This window comes from Cheilinus undulatus, linkage group 2 (genome assembly GCF_018320785.1).
Source record: "Cheilinus undulatus linkage group 2, ASM1832078v1, whole genome shotgun sequence".
NCBI classification, from domain to species: Eukaryota; Metazoa; Chordata; class Actinopteri; order Labriformes; family Labridae; genus Cheilinus; species Cheilinus undulatus.
Genome location: NC_054866.1, coordinates 4,097,466 through 4,117,443, shown reverse-complemented (window position 1 = coordinate 4,117,443; position 19,978 = coordinate 4,097,466). Strand labels below are relative to the sequence as shown.

Here is a 19,978-nt window from a genome sequence, read left to right as displayed (position 1 = left end):
TCCAAAATGCCTCTCAGTTCCTGAGGTAACTCTCATTTATTGAGGAAAATTAACACATTTGCATCGCCTGTTGTGGAAATCTCTTGTGTTTGTGATTGACTTTCCTCAATGTTTTCATAAAGAGGGTCAAGGTCAAACCCCATGTTCAGTTACATCATCAAGAAGTCACTGAGAGTTTCTGTCTGTGCTTTTTTAATGATGATTTTTCAGTGACAGTTTTTATACTGCATTTATTTATAATTTAATAACCTGCAGGCAGATCTGATGTAAAACCCCAAAGGTTATCAAGAGTTTAGTTCATCATGTTAGATGGTGTTGATGTTTCAGTTTATAAAAACGATAGAAAATAAGAACACAGAGAATATTTGGCACTGAATTTGCCAAGCGGCAATGGATGGTTGTTTGATGATGTCAAAGTGTGATTAATCTTCATTATTTCTTGTGATTAATTCATTAAATTGAATCCCAACTTTTGACAGCTTTAATATTTCTTTTAGATTTTCTTTTGGGCCTTCTAGGACAGTTAATAGTGTTGTAAACCAGGAGGTAAGAAAGAGGTTAGGTGCAAAAGAGGAGCCACAGGCTTGATTTGAGCCAGAGCTGCCACCTTTGAGAAAAATATCCTCTTTTTATTGGTGCACATACATAACCTCCAGGCTCTTGACTCTCAACTGGCAGTTTGGGGACCCCAACGTGGGTTGCGAAGGCAGTTTCATTGGGTTGCGGATGTCTGCTAGGATAAAAATTATGGGGAAAAAAGTCTCTGATGAGCTTTTATTTTGAAGGAAAGGTCTCTATCTTCTTGATCTGCCACATATTTGTTCCATCTCAGGTCAAAACTTGGTTATTATTGCAAAGTTTAAGAAATTTGTCTCAAAGAGGTGGTAGGTAGTGGGACCTGATGCTAAACCAGTTATGTCCCAGTTTTGTAGTTGGTTATGCCAACCATACTCTGACTTCACCCACGGGGATAAGCTCCTGTTCTGAGAGGAGAAATCCACAAGAAAACAAGCCTTGATACTGGCCCTGACAAACTTAATTCAAGTGCTCAGACTGATTAACAGCAAAAATGGTGTGTTCAAAAAGTATTCATAACCCCTTAACCTTTCTTTTTTTATTATTTATTTATGTTGCAGCCTAAAGTTACAGTCGATTACATTTTCTTTTCTCACAACATCATGACAAAATGAAAACAGAATTTTGATTTTTGTTTGCAAATATTTATAAAGAAAAAAAAATATCATGTTGACCTAAGTATTTGAGCTCTTTACAACACAGCTGACATTTAGCTGAAGTTTCTCCTATTTCTCTTTGACTTTGCTGAGATGTTTCTACACCCTGGCTGGAGTCCACTTGTGGTAAATTAAATTGATTGGGCATTAATTGGAAAGGCACTCACCTCTCTATAGCAGTGATTATCAGTGTTGAGGTCGGGACCCCACTGGGGGTCACGAGACACTGAGGGGGGGTCTCCAGATGCTTAAAAAAAGAATATTTTTTAAATTATACATTTGCCAATTCACACAAATTTTGCCAATTTTAAAACATTTTTTGCCACTTAATGATCATTTTTGTCGATTTTAAACCCTTGCCCCACTTTTAAACCAATTCTTTCCATTTTCATTTTCCTGTTAACCATCTTTAAGGCCCATTTTAACAAATATTTCATTATGTTTTATGCCCATTTTTGCCTGTTTAACCAATTTTTGCCAGTTTGAACCATTTTTGCTTCTTGCAAAATCCACTTTCAACACCTTTCCACCAATGTTTGCCATTTTCATCCCATTTTAATACCGTTTTAAAGAAAACAGATTTAAATTTTTAAGAAGGCTAGTTACTAAGGCACAAAAGAATAATAAAAACATATTTTTGTTTTTTTTTAAGATTGCTAATTATTCAGGTTAAATATAAAATAAGGACATCACAGCTTAACTTTACAATTGACCATGATTTTGCAGACCTCCATGGCCCCACACATTTGGCTGGGCCCCAGAAAGCTCTCCCCCTTTATCCCCCTTATGAGCAGCCTTGTCTGGAAACGACTATTCCTGACTGTGCATGGCTGTTCAACAACCTCCAGGTACAGTGGGGGACCCCGGTCTCTTGCACCTTTATTTTGGGGGTTGCGGGCTGAAAAGGTTGAGAACCCCTGCTCTATAGAAAGATTCACAGCTGATGATGATGTCAGAGTAAAAACCAAGCCATGAGGTCAGAGGATCTGCCCGCAGAGCTCAGAGACAGGACTGTTGACAGGCACAGCTCTGGAGAAGGCTACAAAAATGCTGCACTGAAGGTTCCCAAGAGCACAGTGGCCGCCATATAGTTTTCAAATGGAAGAAGTTTGGCACAACCAGGACTCTTCCAAGAGCTGCTAGTCCGGCCAAACTTAGCAATCAGTGGAGGAGGGCCTTAATAAAAGAGGTGACCAAACTCCAGAGATCCTGTGTGGAGATGGGACAAAGTTCCAGAGGGACAACCATCACTGCAGCCCTCCACTAATCTGGCTTTTGCAGGGTGGCTTAGTCAATGAAAAAATATGCTGTACCCAGTTTTCAGGCACTTCAGCCAAGTGAGACATCGGCAAAACAAACAAGTGGGTCTTAGGCCTGGACGAAGAACTGAGTTTTGTCTTTTGGGAATGAAAAAAACTTAAATACAACTGGAAGTTAGAATGGGAGAAGATGTTGAGGTCTGCATATCCACACTGGCTGTCGTTTTCTTATGCAGTGGCAGTCATTGCCTGATGCGCCATATCTGCAGCATAACGTTGGCATTTAAATGTCTGCAATAAGCCACTGTGGTCTCATTTTTCTCAGATTAGAAATAGCTGAAGTGTCAAAAAGAAAAGAAAAAAATCCGCACAGATGCCTGCACAAATAAGATGACGTAATCAGACAATAGAAGTAACTAGTTATGCAAGCATAGATATGAATAACCTTGTTTCTTAGTTTACATGTAAAAAAACATATCCTGAGTTTGATCAAAACAGGGATGAGGATCATATTTAAGATATTAAAATTGGCGTAAATGCACTCTTTTCAAGGCACAAGGACATTTCAGTCATTTGAATGCTATCCAGAATGATAGCTAAGGTCAAGACTCGGCTTTTATGAGGCAAGACAGTGACAGAATAGAAGATAATTCTTTGTAAACACTGAAATCACAAAGTACTTGAGTTCAGGTCATGCCAGGATAAGATGGGGGAAGAAAAACCTGTATAGAAGCGTGGAGAACTGCCTCACAGTCAACTTAATAGTTGTTTGATATGGAGGACGGGTGTCAAAGAGGTTTGCTCCAACAAGTGTAAAGCAGAATAAAAGGCCGAGTTTAAGAAGATAGCATGTGTTCTCTTCTCTCATTTGGCCTGTGATAAAATATTCCCGTCTAGGTTGTGTACTGTACTCAGCGCACTTATCGGGAGCATGAAAATGATTGCGGCAGCAGCTCCATAAATAATCGTAGGTGAAAAAAAGCCGGGAAGCCCTTTGATTTATACTGCTCTTGGAGCAGACAGACGGGGAGAAGCGAGCAGAGACGGTAAGAATTGCAGATGAAGAAAGTCAGAATGACAGAGGGATTTCGAGAGTGTGTGTGTCGGGCATGCACGGGTGGGCAGAGAATAATGAAAAGACAGAAAGGCGGTCCGTCTTCAGAACGAAGGGAAGGAAGGACAAAGAAAATAGATGGAGAGAGAAAGAGAGAGGGGAAGGAGATAAACAGGAAGAATGAAAGATGGGTGGAGAGCGGGAAGAAGGGCACGGAGATGGAGAGCGAAGGGATGAGGGTGACACTGTGTGCGCATGGTAATAAGTGGTGTTTCAGTGCGAGACAATCCATTCATCTCCTTAAGTATTGTCTGATAGGGTAACAAGTTGAAAGGAGCGGTAAGCAGCTGCTGCTGTGTCATTTAAATACAGTGAGATAGGAGAGCTATTTCTGTCGAGTACAGGACAAGATGTTTCATTCTGAACCTTTATGGGCCCTTTCATGCTGTCATTTACAATATCTCATCACATGGATAAGCCCAGACTTGTTTAACTTCACCAGGGACCCATGCTGTTTGTATGACAGGAGGGGAATGGGATTACTCCCTTTTAAATTACATTCAGGGGACATTCAGGGATGTTCCCCACGTTTTCATATCCGTCAAATTCAGTAGAGCTCAATCCTAAAGGAAGTCACAAAACACAGAACAAGTTGTGCACGTCATTTCTTCCATCATACCCTCACCGATCACTTTATTAAGTACACCTCTTCAACTCTAACTTGACTGTTCCATGTAGTGCATGGATATATTTCACATACATCCTGGGATTGGGCTGGTTTACTGGTGTGTTTGGGTTCGCTGTCTCGTTGACACACTCGTGTCGAGGGCATTTCCTTTTTTGGCATAAGGCAACATGACCTCTTCTAAGTCTTTGATGTATTCAAACTGATCTGTGATCCCTGGTATGCCATAAATAGGCCCAACACCAAAGTAAGAAAAACATCCCCATATCAGGATGCGTGCACCACCATGCTTCACTGCCTTCACGGGGTACTGTAGCTTGAATTCAGTGTTTGGGGGTCGTCTGACAAACTATGTGCCACCCCTATATCCAAAAATAGCAGTCTTGCTCTCATCAGTCCACAAAATGTTGACCATTTCTCTTCAGGCCAGTGGAAAATTGTTACCTCTTCATTTGTAACCTCATCTTTGGACTTTATGCAGGCTTGTTGCCAATAGTTTGGCTTCACATAGGCATCTTCACCTGTTACAGTGCTCACAGGTAACTTTAGACCTTCTTGGGCTCCATCCTGGAGTTCATCATTGACTGACTCTTTGCCTCTTTGGCTATTCTATGATCCATTTGGATGGTAGTTTTCCATTTTCTTCCACATCTTTCTGGTTTTGGTTGCCATTTTAAAAGATTTGAAATCATTTTAGCTGAGCAGATAGTGGTACAAGAACAGTTAAGAACACACAAGTTTACATCAGCAAGCTACATCATAGTAGTATCATGTTACTAACATTGATTAAGAAAGAATATTCCAATTCTGATGAGAAATTTTCATAATAAAGTGCACAAAAGAACATTCACAAGTGAATGTGCAATGTAAAAACTATCAAATGATCAACATATCCTATAAGGTCATTCTAAAAAACACTAAAATCATCATCATCACCACAAGGAAAGAACATTTAGGGGTTGTGCAAGTCCAAAGCATTAATTGCACACGGGACAAAAGAGAGTTTGTATCTGATTGTTCGAGTTCTTGTTCGTTTTTCTTTTCAAAACAGCTTACCTCGGTGCAAACCAACTGCAAAAATCCCAACTAAAGATGCAGAGTTGAAGCTTTGTACTTTTTCTTGAATTGAGAAGTCTTCTCAACAAAGACTACTCTCCTTTTTTTTTTACATCTAGTGGTGAAAAGCTGATAAAAAGTGGAACTACCAATAGAGATGGACAATTTTGGCCAGAATGACTGGGATTATTTTTGTCAGTATTTTTATTACTCATGACTATTAATCACGATGAATTAGTCATTTAGAAATGAATTTTCACTGCTTTTGTTTTATTTTGAAAAACTGAAATCCTGCTACTGTCCTGCCGAAGCTAGACTGAGCCAGAAATTCAGGCAATAATACTCCTACTGCTCCCCTGTAAGACTACACAATGTACTTTCTGAAAAGTGTCAAAGATAAGGATGTAATGTTCAGTATTCATTCTCATCTAAAGCCCATTTCAAGTTGAGAACGAGGCGGCCACATCTTGTCAGCATCACAGCTTGATTTTCATTTCAGTCTTCTTGTTAACAAGTTGGGGCTTTCAGACTGCCTGCATGAGAGCCACGACCTACAGCACATGAGGAGAATCTAGAGAGTAGATGAGTCAGAGTGGGGAATAAGGGAACGTGCCATTGTTGGTGGTGTGGCAGGCTTTCATGTTGTTTACACTAAACCCTCATCTTCAACATGTCAATATCTTTAAACCAGGAAGGTAGGATGTCAGGAAACCTGCCGACATGTGAAATTTATGGTTTTCTCTTTTTTTCTTTGTGTCTACAGGAGCTGATTGTTGATGCAACTTCAAAGTCTGTTCCTGTGCACGAGACTTTCACCATGACCTGGAGGACCAGCGCCTAAACAAACAAGTTCTTCTTGTGTTTTGCTTCTTGTGAATAATTCTGAAAGCCTGCCTGTACATAATGGTCCATTTGATATAATGTGATTTAAATTAAATGCTCTTTGCTGCTGGAATTTAAATGATGAGCCTATATTTTCATGTCCTGTTTCTCTGTGGCCAAATTAAGGCTGTTTATTTGTATTTTTTCACGTCATGTCAAATATTGTGTAACATTGCATTACACCGACTGCAGACAGAATATACATTTGTTGTTTAAATAACTGGACTGAGTGAGACAATCAGACTGTTCTTGTTTCCCTACCAAATACATAAAACTAAAAACCATTAAAGTGCTTTATTGTAAGAAAAAAATGTTTCTTTTGTCTCTTTTTGTAACTGAGTTACACTAAATGGTGCCGCAGTAATGAATCCTTAAACTCAGCAATCGATTAGCCCTCAAGGTTCCAGCATTTTGAAAGATTTCTGGATGTGTTTTTAGTAAGATCACTGAAACAAGGTGTGTGGTAGACACTGGCTTAAGAGATTTTTCTTTTACCACATACAGTATTTCTGTTAGAGCCCCACTGGTGAATTTTGAAGCTTTTTCAGGTCTTACAAAAGAACTCCAGATTTATTCAGGAACACTGAACATCATCAGGTCAAACATTTAAACTCCTCTATTAGTGAGCCACTTTTGAAGCATCAGTCTGAGAAGTTTTGGAGGCCAATCTTAAACAAAGAGCCATGACGCCTGAGGGATTCATCTTCCCAGAAGTCCTTGCAGCACTTCACACCAAGGTGTGAAAAAGACACTTTCTTCTCATTGGAGGAAAAAAAAAGGCATAGGCAATAAACAGTCCAGTGTCTCTTCCTCCACTGCTGTTCTAATATCTGTAGCCTTTCAGTGGTCTGATTATCTATTTTTGTCAGATTTTCCTGTGGTGTGAGTTGTGTTAAAATCAATTTGGAGTAGTACATTTTAAGCATATTAAGTATTTCAGTCTGAAATCCTGTTGTGTAGGGAACACTGAAGAAAGCTGAGCATGCACTCTCTGGATTGTTGTGTAACAGAATGGAAGTCAATCAGGAAGCAAGGTGACTGAGGGAGGAAGCACAGCAAACACAGCCATGGCAACAGACGTAAATCATAAAGTTAGACGGACCACAGAAATGGAGGAGCAACTTGTTGATTGTTTCAGTGAAACTGAACCAAAATTGCTATTGTAATGGATGTATAAGGCTAGCAAGAGCTAGGCATATGTTGCTTGCTTGCTGTTAAGCTGTGCTTGATGGTGCAAGGTTTGTAGTTATGAGTTATTACCTCTGCCAAGGATGTTATGTGATTGGGTGGGTTTGTTTGTTTGTTTGTTGTTTGTTTGTTTGTTTGTTTATTTGTTTGTTAGTTTGTTAGCAACATAACTCAAAAAGTTGTGGACGGATTTTCATGAAATTTTCAGGACATGTCAGAAATGGCATAAAAAAAGAACTGGTTAGATTTTGGGACTGATCTGCATCACCGTCTGGATCCAGGAATTTTTTAAGGGATTCTGTTCTATTGGGAGATAGGTCTAATGGCGGAGGTCTGCGCTGTTACCACTTTACACCAGGAGATGGCAGACATGAGTAACTTCAATCCCAGCAGCAACTTTTGGGTGTGTTACTATTCAAAGTTTTGGAGTTTATAGAGTTTGAAAGACACACGCCTGGTCGAGGAGACGAGTCGGAGCGTAACAGAGTGACAGAGTGAATTGCAGCGAGAATACTCTCAATGCTGGGAGGAACAGAGGAATATTCACCCTTTACCATGACTTTCAGTCATTCAGTGAGTCAATGGGTGCATCTGTTGGCACCCGTAGCGAAGCCAATGCTTTGCCTCACCATGTTTTCACCCCACCAGGGAGGGAGTAATCGGCAAATGCCATGGTGGGGGGCACATGGGGATGGATCCAGGCATTTTTTGAAGGGTTCTTCACTATTGGGAGGTAGGGCTAATGGCGGAGGTCTGCGCTCTCTGCTTTTCTAGTTGGTAAATGTGTCTTTCAGTAAAGGTGTGCTCTGTTGGTTATCTTGTTGCACGCCACATACTGTAAGATCGGAACATGTCTCTCAGGGAAGGCCTTGCATATTCAGAAAGACAATGCTTAAGCCAGGCATACATTGTGCGATTGTTGTCCGATTGTGCCGCAAATTTTGAGTTGCATGACTCGCTTTGACACTGGGCTGACTTTCAGTCATTTGATGTGCTGTGTACGACAGGGTGCAAGAGCCGACCACGGCCTGACTATGGTCGATGAGCTACTCCCAACTGGTCGGATGGATTTCTGACATGTTTGATATTTTGGTGTTACGACTCTAGACTCTCCCACAGTCAGAGCAGAAACAGCAAAATAAACATCTTTGGGGTATTTTTCCTTTTGTAAACTGTCAGACAACGTTCTAAATTATAGAAACACTTCACCACAGTGTGAGACTTTTTTAAAAAGAAACTCTGCGTATTTCTGTCACAGTCCATCCTGACTTCACTCAAACAGTCTGAGGACTCAAGTCGGGCACGACCACATAAATCGAGCATGATGGTTGTGCATTGTAAGCGATTCAGACACACAGTATGAGTTCTGCCATGACCATCATATGGTTGACTTGAAATCGCACAGTGTATGCCTGGTTGTGCACGTACCGCATACATCACAACAGCATGGCTTCATAGTACAATAGTCCAGACCTTACACCTGAGAAAAGAATAGGAGCATCATAAAAGGAAAAAATCTGGCAAAAAAACAAACCAAACAAAACAAAACAAAAAACAAAAAAAAAAAACAGGACCACTGAGCAGCTACAATCTTACATCACACAAGAATGGGACAGTATTCCTCTCCCAAAACTCCAGCAGCTGGTCTTCACACTTCACAGACATTGTTAAAAGAAGAGGGGATGCTACACAATGGTAAACATGGCCCTATCCCTATATATTTTTTTCAGAATTTATATTTTTCATGAAATGGTCAAATCAACATCTGATATGTTTTTTTATGTTCTCTTGTGAATAAAATATGGGTTTATGAGATTTGAAAATCATTGCATTTTAATTTACATTTTACACAGCAGTCCAACTGTTTGGAATTTGGGATTTACATGGATTTAAACAATTGAAGGGGCATCTTTAGGTATATGGACTACATAGTGGTGCAGTGGTTAGCGCTGTCGCCCCCTGCATGAAGGTTTCTGGTTTTATTTCCTGTCTTGTCTCTGTGGAGTTTACATGTTCTCCATGTGCATGGGTGAGCTCTTCTAAGGTATTCCAGTTTAACCCCGCAGTCCAGAAACTCTTTGGGTTGATTGGTGAGTCTAAATTGCCCATCGGTGTGAGTGTGACTGCTGGTTTGTCTGTACATGGCACCTCTGTGATTGGCTGGGGAACACCCCAGGTTTATCTCACCTCTAGCTGATTAACAGCTGGGATCAGATCCAGCCCTTATGTGACCCCACATAAAGGGTCAGATAATGTATGGATGGGGCTTTGAGTAAACACTCAGGAGGACTCACTTGTAAAGTCAGAAGAAATAATAAGAAGTTTAAACAACAATCAATACAACTGATGTTGAAGTTCTGTCTAACTAATTATGACTTTTTATCAGTTCAGAATACTCGAATGAACAGCTAAGAAATGTTTTTCTTCTTAATTACTTTGTATAATTTGTTCTTTTTCCCTAAAATCAGTGAAACCCTCTTAGAACCATTCTAGTTCACTCCATGTTCTCAGATTGTAGTTACTGCTCCATCATCCACTGAATCCAAGGGAAAGAGATGTTAACCTAATTTGCATCTACTGCACATTACCTGCAGAGAAAGAACTGTGATGAGATTGCTCTGGCCTTTATTCGAGCGCATAGAGGCTTCAGTGGGGAAACCGACTGCTGTGCACAGGGTGAACAGGTGTCCTGAATAAAATAACCAACAGCCAGAACTAATGGCCAGTGGACGGAGCCGCGTGCAGCATCTCCAGAAGTGTGCTCCTGATAATTGGAAATGCTTTGATTTGAGAGATGCATGATGCTGTGGTGGATACCCTGCAGGTCTGCCACTCTCCAGCATGAGGACAAGGTGGGATGATTAAGAGCAGCTTAAAGTGTTAAGCATATTTAATAACATTGCTGTAGTTCAGGGTCTCACAGTGGTATATTATGTGTGCTTTATTGGTGTGGGCATGTGCAGAGATGACATGGTTCATCATTTATCTAACACTTTTGTTTTAAGATTTATTTTGGGGCCTTTTCATGTCTTTATTAGATAGAGGAAGGGCAGTGGATAGACTTGGAGAGAGGGAAGAGAGTAGGGTGAAACATGCAGTAAAGGGCCACAGGCCAGATTCGAACCCAGGCTGCCCGCGTGCATGGGTAGTGCCTCAAACCACTCGACCAGTGGTGCACCAAATATTCATCACTTTTTACCATTAGTCTGTTAACAACAGCAGATCAGTCCAAAAAAAGAGGAAGAACATGCAAACACAATACACAGACTCCTGACTGTATCTCATCACTATATGAACATTACGTCTCTAACCCTAACCCTGCAGCATAAGCCAGTGGTCACCATTCAGTTAGTGGGTCACAGAGGTGCCATGGATGAGGAAAAAGATCACTTCTGTGATGAAAAAAATAAATAAATAAAAGAATAAAACAGGATTTGATGTAAATCTACACATGTTGAATAGAAACATCATTTTTAACCTTTATAGTTTACTCTAGTTCTAGTCAATAAAATGTGTACATTTTAATCTTTACTTAAAGTCACAACTGTAAGTCCCTTTAACCTCCTGAGAACTGAGCTTTTGTTTGGAAAGCATTTTTATTTTCTCCCTCTTATTTGGGATAATTTAGACCTCATAAGTTTGAAAGCTCAGCCTTGACTTTGAACAGGAATTAATTTTGACCAAAACTGAAGTCCAATATCAACACGAATCCCTAAAATTTCAAAGAACCTAGCTAAAATATCTGTGAAAAGCTCTGAAAAACATATTATTTTAAAGTGCCACCATGCCAACATTTCTTTAGATAATCCTCAAACGTTTCAATTACATTTTTTCATAAAGCCTACATTTCATTGAACATTTCCCCCCAAAAAAATTCTATTTATATTCCTGACAAATTCTCAAAGCAAATTACCCAAAATGTACAAATATATTCCTGAAAATTCCCTGAAAAATGATGAAAAATTCTCCCAAATATATCAAAAAATTCCTTAAAAATTCCATTAAATTCTAGACATTTCAAAGAATACCAATTCCCAAATCAACCCCCCCCCCCCAGAAAAAAAATGTCCCAAGTTTCCATGATCATACCTTAAAATTTAGAGGCAAAGTTTTCAACAGTAAGTATAATAAGATTTCCCCAAAATTACAAACGTGTTTCCTAAATTAACACAAAATGACTGAAAATTAAAAAAAAAAATCCTCAGAAAATCCAAAATAAATCCAAATTCTTCATGCAAATACTCAAAAAATTCAAAGCAAAATACTTCCTATGAAGCTCTCAAAAATTTACAAAATTTTCAACGATATATTCCCAAATCTATCAATGAAATTTCCTGAAAATTTAACAGGGAAATTTTCCTGTATTTCAAACAACTTTTTGGTACCCATATATCGTGTGTGTGTGTGTGTGTGTGTGTGTGTGTTTGGGGGGGAATCATTCATTGATATCTAAGTGAGGACCAAAATGTAGGATTTTTTTTCTTTTCATTAAGAAAAAATCATGCAAGGAGGGGTAGCAAAGCTGAGCTAGCAAAGCATATACATTTGTGTTTTTATATAACATGTTCTGTAAAACTCCACTATCATTTTACAGAACATGTGATGGCAGGAAAGAATCCCCTCAAACAGGAACATGGTCAAATATCATTAATGTTATTATCATCTGACGATAAAGATACGGATAAAAACAGAAATCCATGGCAAATCAATAAAGATGCACTTGTTATGAAAATCAGGACCACTTTTTTTCAATCTTTTTTGCCACTTTTTCCAACTTTTGCCACTTCCACCAATTTTGCCCAATTCTAACCTGTTATCATGACTTTCTCTCACCAATTTTTGCCAATGTTAACACATTTGTTTTCACTTTTTGTTACATTTCCATCTATTTTTTGACCTTTTCCACCACTTTTCCTGGCTGTTTTTGTAACTTCTAAACGATTTCTTGCCACTTTCCTCCTATTGTGTCCTCTGTTGACCCCTTATTGCCAACGTTAACCTCTCTTTACCACTTTTATGTGCATTTTTGCCCAGTTTTCTGATTCAGTTAACCAATTTTTGCTGGTTAAGCCATGTTTTCCAACTTTTTAATCCAATTTCAACACATTTCCAACCATTTCTGCCACTTTTTAATCTCTTTGTACCACTTTCTTTGCCAGTTTATCAAATTTTTGCAACTTTCATCTTATTTTTACATTTCTGATACTTTTTAATCCAATTTTACCACCTTTTCCACCAATTTTTCTGTCATTTTTAACCCATTTAAATTCTGTTTTTTAAGAACAGGGGTTTACATTTTTTAGAAGGATGTACTATGGCACACTTGAATGAAGATATTCGTTACCATGGGAAGAGAGGATGTTATTCAGGTTAAATATGAAATGTGGTTTTCACAGCTTAACTTTACAAAGGACCATGATTCTGCTGACCTCCATGGTGGGCCCCCAGTCTGGCTGGGCCCCAGAAGGCCCCCCACTGGACGGCCTTGTCTGCACATGACTATTCTTGAATGTTTATGGCTGTGTTCAACCAGCTTCAGGTACAGTGGGGGTCCCCAGTCTCTGGCACCTTTACTTTGGGGGTCGCTGGATGAAAAGGTTGAGAACCACTGTAGAGCAGTGGTTCTCAACCTTGGGGTCCGGACCCCATTGGGGGGTCACGAGACACCGACAGGGGGCCTCCAGATGCCTTAAAAACACTAAGAATATTTTTAAAATTACACTGTTGCCACTTTACACCAATTTTACCAAATTTTAAGCATTTTTCATCACTCTTTGACACCATTTTGCCAATTTAAGCACAATTTCGCCACTTAAAACCCTTAGTGTCCATTTTAAACCATTTCAACCACTTTTTTCTGCCTGTTTCTGTCACTTCTAGACCCATTCTTGCCACTCTTTGACTGTTTTTTACCCATTATTGCCAATATTAACCACTTTTTACACCCTTTTTGCCCATTTTAACCAGTTATCCCATTTTTGCTAGTTTATATCAATTTTTCATCCCAATCCACTTAATTTCCCTCAATTTTTTACACTTAAAAGCCATTTCAGCCACTTTATAATCCATTGTTTTTGTGCCCATTCTGGCCTGTTTAATCATTTTTTGGTTATTTCTAACACTTTTTTTCTAATTTTAGCCGCTTTTAACCCATTTTTGTTCTTCAAAAATCCAATTTCAGCACCTTTTCCACCGTTTTTTGCCATTATTCACTAATTTAAGCAATTTTTCACCCATTTTAAATATATTTCTAACAAAAGTTATTTTCTTTTAAGAAGGCTATTTACTACACAAATGAATAGAAAGAGATATGTTTTTCTTTGATTAGAGTGGTTATTATTCAGGTCAAATAGAAAATATGGTTTTCACAGCTTTACTTCACCATGGACCATGGTTTTGTTGACCTCCATGGGCCCCCAGTTTGGCTGGGTCCCAGAATGGTTCCTGAATGTGCATGGTGAATGTACAGTGGGGGTCCCCAGTCTCTGGCACCTTTATTTTGGGGGTCGCGGGCTGAAAAGGTTGAGAAGCCCTGCTGTAGAGGACCTGCAGGGTCCTGGGGCTATGGAGCATTTCACAATAAAATCACCCTTTTGGTTGTTGGTAGATATCTTAAAATAGATATATTGTTAGTAGAAAAACAGAAGGTGCTCGTCCTGGTGTTGTTCATGATCCATCTTAACTTTATGGAGTAAATTAAGTGAGAAAAACTGCAGTAACAGTACAGAGTTTTGTTGAAATTAACGTCTATGATAAAATGAATTTTAAAACCAGTGCAGATATGAATGATAAACAGATTAACAGGCGTGTGCCCAGCTGTGATTTGTGTTCCTCCACCAGGCACTAGACTCTAATAATAGCTCTCACCTACAGCTACCTGTGCTTTGTCTCATCACATTACTCTCCCATTATGATACAGTCATCCATTATTCAGCCTGCAGTAAACGTAATGATATCATTTCAGCCATGGGCTCCACAAATTGATTCCCACGCCGATCGGCCCTCCACCGTTTGAATGTAAAGAGCTCTCACTGCTGAATGCCAGATGGAGGTGTTTGTCTCTGTATTACTGGGACTCTGTTCCAAAAAAGCTGGATATTGGGTGATTTATGCAGGCGTCATTGTTCAGGTAATATTTTATTTTGAAGAGAAAAGCTCTCTGTTATGACTTAGAAAACAAAGCCAGCCACCCACGAGTGGCAGCAGGACTAATTGAGCTGCTGATCTGACGGAGGATTCTTCCTGGAATCATAACACTGCTGTCTGAAGACGCTGAGAAGAGACAACAGTGAAACAATCACATGTGCTTTCTGGTTTTATCAGCTGTTTTAAAAATAAGATTACATCTCTGATCTTAGAGGAGAAATTAAGCTGATAAAGAATGCCCCCTGACTCCACTGTCATCAGAATGTGTTGTTGTAAATCAGTGTTTGTCTGCATGGTTTCTTTTTCTGTCAGAAGTCTGTCTGAGCCTCTTCGACAGATCAACATGGGGCACTCAAATCTGGCTTTCTTCTCCGACAACAAGACTGTATCAAATCTATTTATGCTTGCATGTGTTTGGTTCAAACTTTCTAAAAGTAAAGCTACTGAAGCATGGTGTAAATTGTCTGGTTCAGCACTAAAGGTGAACATATACATCTCTGAAATTTAGACAACCATGAATGAGTTCTTTTTTCCTGGGATTTATGTCTAAAAGTTCAACTTTCATAGCTTTTATAGCCTTCTTTCTCTCACTCTGGTTCAGTACAGACAACCACAATCAAAAAGAAGACTGCTGACTAACAAATGTCCATGAGACAATTACCCCTGCAAAGCAGATGGATTCGCCCGTTATCTTGTTTCTCACTGACGGATTCATCTTGCAAAGCTCCTGTCTGAACTGTTTGGGCCCGGTTAGAAAGTGACAGGACCAATCAGTGACGAGGGGCAGTAATGGAAAACTGTGGTAAGAAAAGGAACATAAGCAACTGGGAGGAGCTCAGCCTTCAGAGGGCTGACAAACAAAGCCAACTCTAAAGCAGCGGTTCCCAACCTGGGGTCCCGGCACCCCTATGGGGGGTTGCCAAAGGTCTTAGGGTCCTGTCTGCTCTGATGTTGTCAAAACAAGATGTGCATTTATTTGACTAAAATAAGATTAGAAACATAATTATGACAGTGTATTAGGGCTACCCTAAAAGATGACAAAAAAAATAAGAGGATCTGTTCATTTTTGAGAGAAAAAAGATTTCTTTTTTGGATAATAAATTCTTAAATTTACAAGAAACCAAACTCAGAATTTTAAAGTTAAAAATATTGTTGACTTATAAGACACTAACTTGAAATTCCCAAGATAAAAAGCTGTATTTTAACAATAGAAACTTAAACTTTAGATTGTTCATGTAAAAAACGTACAACAGTTTAAAGTCTGACAAGATTAGAACTGAAAATGTGGCCCAATTTTTGGTTCATAATCCCTAAAACCCCAACTTTTGGTTAATATACATTTATAAATTCAAAGTTGAGAACTTTTAGTTTATTGGTGTTGATAATAGATGTCATTGTTTTTATTTTCTACAAGGGGCTCTAATACCACAGGTAATAACTGACAATTTCTACATATTTTATGTACACTTATATTTTATGTACACTTATATTTTAGCAAGAACAAGTGTATGAGGACCCATAATGTTGGGATTTTTCCAATAAAAACTAACAAAGTTGACGTTTAAATTCCCAAGTGGTTCCTTGGGGGTGGGGAAGGGATGCATTGTTTTTGAGAAGGGGGTATCTGGCAGCAGTTTCAGAAGCGCAGATTCAGGACTGTAGAAATAACACCCTGCTTGTGCACATGATCCAATCCCATAGTTTGACCTTTTAAGCGGGGTACGTGTGCGTGTGGTGTGCTCCGATAGTCTCAACACAGCACACCACACACATCATGATTCTGTCCCACCCCTCCCCTCATCTAGAATCTCGTCCTCCAAGCCAGAAATCTCGCGTGATCACAAATGATCTAACAAAAACGACGAAGAAGAAACACACCAACAACCGATAGCAAGAACCGGAAAACACAGCCCGCAACATGGAAGAGGACACACAAGAAGAGGGAATGATGGTGTTCTTGGGACTATCTTTAAGGATAAGGATAAACTTTACTGTCCCCCGGGGGGAAATTTGTCATGGACATAAGTGCAGCGCTGCTTACGATCAATACATTCATCATAAAAACAAACAGGCAATAGACAGACAGATAATAAATGGCCACACTGACCCACGGAAAAATCACAAACTTAAAAAAAAAAAAAAAAGAGGAGACTGTGGAGAAAATCCTGGAGACAGCACTGGAGAACACGGACTTTATAGTCTACTGGGCGAGCTAGAGGTGAGTTGTTGTCAGTCAGCTCGCTTCTTGATTGGCTACATTCCCTTCCACGTCACAATTCATGGAGTCATGACTCGGGAGTCGTCGGCTTTCCCCACACACAAGCTAATCTGGCATTTGCCATCCTTGGTCGGGAAGGGGGAAAATCAGGACAAAAACATCCCGATTATTTATGTGTGTGTACCCCGCTTTAGACTCACAATTAAAATTTTGAATCATATTTTGACTTTAATTTCATGATAATAATTTTATTTCATATTTTGAACTTTTAAACTCATGATTTTGACTTTCTTTGTAATAAATTTGCCTTTAAAAAACTTTTTTTTTTCCAATTTCAATTTCATGAATTGAACTTTTTGAACTAATAAATTTACTTTTCTCAGATTGTTAGCCTTCAAACTTATCTTTTTAACTTTATAAATGTCAAAATCGTTTATCATTAGTGCTATGTTTTTTTTTTTTGTTGTTGTTGTTTGTTTTGTTTTGTTTTGTTTTTTTCATATTCTATTACCGGTGAAACAGGGTTGACAGTTTATGGTTAAAAAGGTGACCCTGTTAGGCCCTAACATTAGTCCTGAATCCAGAATCCGGCCCCTGCTGTGATTGAGTTTGACACTCCTGGTGTAAATGAAGTGCAGAGATTGTTTGGGTGGGATAACGGATGTTGGGGATAACGGATCTTAACGACACCATGCAAACATGAGTATCACTGAAACAAGAGGAAAAGTAACAGTAGAGCAAACGTGGCCTCCTTTGGCATCTGAACTGTCTTCATCAGTAGTTCTATGTGGGCTAAAGTCAGGGAACAAAAACCATTAGTGTTTTCATAGCAGTGGATGAACAGCTACAATATAAAACCCCTACTTATGCACATTTCTGTAAAAATGTCATACCACCTTTAGGAAAAAGGGAAGCTGCTGCTCTGCACAACTGTCAAAGGTTTCTGCTGCTTTTATCAATTCCTTCATCCAGCTTAATGACATTTTATGAGGTTTAAAAATGACTCTCTTTGTAGAGATTACTACAGCATTATCTCATGTCTGTAAACCAGTGTGAACTAAAGTGGTTACATGCTCACTTTCTGTCTAACCACATTTATTTAGTTGTAAATTTTAAACTATGGAGCAGGGATTCACAAGGCTTTCTGCTGGGAGAGATTTGATATCACAGAGGGCATCTCAGGCCATCAGTCCTTTATTTCATTACCAGCTGTAATGCATTCCAGTGCAAGTCTAATGTGAGAGAAAATTCCCTCTAATCCAATTCTGTTGGTGCATGTGATCTCATCAACCTCCGCTCACGCACCTTAAACATCTGTTAGCAGAATTCCTCGACACATATGCACATACATCCTGCTGCAGAAGAGGAGAAGTTGGGAGACACAGGCGCAGTCTAACTTTTACACCTTCCTGTCATTATGTTTGCCCCCCAAAGCAGTAACCTCCACTGTGCTGCAATAAAACCAATGCAGAAGGCTTAAGGCCTGTCTCATCACCTCCTCTTTGTCTGTTGGTATGTGGATTTAGTTTTAGACAGTGTTTACAGTACAGCAGCCGCAGCAGGTTGGACATATAAGCCTTCAGTAGCCTGACGTCAACCAGACTTTGAGGTGAAATCCTCCCCCACCTGATCGACATCAGGACTCTGAATGATACAGGAAAGTGAACCAGTTTTTCTCTTTCTTCCTGCTCATCTGCAGAAGTTCATCTGAGTACTCCGGCTTGTCAAATATCCGCTCGTATCCACAGTAAATGGCATGTAATCAATCACTCACAAGTCAAAATCACTCATTTATCTGTTGTTTTAGCTTAGTAACTTGTTGCTGTCTCTGACGAAGCTATTCGACCCAAACAACAGTTCAGATAAGGCTCCATCCATCCATCTGTTCGCTGGGGGGGGGGGGCTGGAGCCTATTCCGGCTGTCATTGGGCGAGAGGCGGGGTACACCCTGGACTGTCGCCAGTCAATCCCAGGGTTGACATATAGAGACAGACAACCAGGCACACTCACACTCAAACCAACGGTCAATTTAGAGTCACCACCATGAGCATGTCTTTGGTGGTGGGAGGAAGCCGGAGTACCTGGAGAGAACCTACACATTCACAGGGAGAACATGCAAACTCTGCACAGAAAGGCCCTGACTGGGGAGCAAACCAGGAACCTTCTTGCTGTGAGACAACAGTGCTAACCCCTGCACCGTTGTGCAGCCCTACCTGAAGCTCACATTGAAAAGTCGTACCAAACACAGAGGCTTTTTGGGTGGTATATGCAGCATGCTATTGAGCCAACACTGTCCTTTTGGCCTATTTTTTTTACCTTAAACTCACTGAAAAATGCAGAGAAGCTATACCCATCTGCTACACTATATAGCTTCCTCAAGCATGACCTGTTTGAAGGTAGCCTGACAGAGATGGTTTTGTTTCACTCACCCATCTGGAAAATCCTCCATAGACTGTGTTTGGGAAAGGGCAGAGCCTTTAAAAAAACTGGGAGGATAATTGGATGAACATTGTGTCTGTCACATCTTTACGGGCCAATCAGAGCAACAAAACGTGTGACGTCGTAGCTGCTAATGAGCAGTAAACTCCATTGAGAGCTGCACAATGTGAACCATGGCGACTGTAGACATGTCAGTACACGACTTTTGTCATTTTTAAAAAGAAAACAACTCACTGCTGTTCTTTATTCTTCTTTTAACGAAGAAATGTCGTCAAGTTCTGATAAAACTGGCGCTTTAACAGCATCCATGCTAATGTCTTCCACCATAATTGCACCGGCCTCTTGTTGCTGCTTGCTTACGTCACGACTCTGCCGCACCTGAAAGTACTGCCCCTCAACACTGATTGGTCCTGTCACTTTCTAACTGGGCCCAAACAGTTCAGACGGGTGCTGTGTAAGTAGGATTCACCAGTAAGAAACATGGAAACTGGTGAATCTGTCTGCTTTGCGAGGTTAGTTTGAAGGGCAACGCTCACTGAAATCTCTGTTTCATGCAATTACCATAGGGTCCATTGGGACCCCAGTATATGTTGATTAATTGACTGATTGATTGATTTTTGATTGACTGATTGAATAATTTTGAAGAATCAGCTAAAAGTCATCTTTGCTATATTTCTTTAGCATTACTATCATAGTGGCACTGGCATGCTGCAGTATCCTTCTCTAGACTAATGATGAAAAGAAAAAAATGGAAACACTATTTTCTTCTGTCTCCCTGAATAAATCCATCTGAACCTGTAAAATCACATTCTTCCTTTT

General features: G+C 39.7%; 1 protein-coding gene across 1 annotated transcript in view; it reads left to right on the top strand.

Moving 5' to 3' along the window:
* si (sucrase-isomaltase (alpha-glucosidase)) overlaps window positions 1-6,452 on the top strand; it is a 173,275-nt gene extending 166,823 nt beyond the window's left edge. Inside the window, exon 48 of the mRNA XM_041804892.1 lies at window positions 6,050-6,452. Coding sequence (XP_041660826.1) covers window positions 6,050-6,127 — 78 coding nt within the window. The 3' untranslated portion in view covers window positions 6,128-6,452. The remainder of the gene's footprint in view (window positions 1-6,049) is intronic.
* The last annotated feature ends 13,526 nt before the right edge of the window (window positions 6,453-19,978 follow it).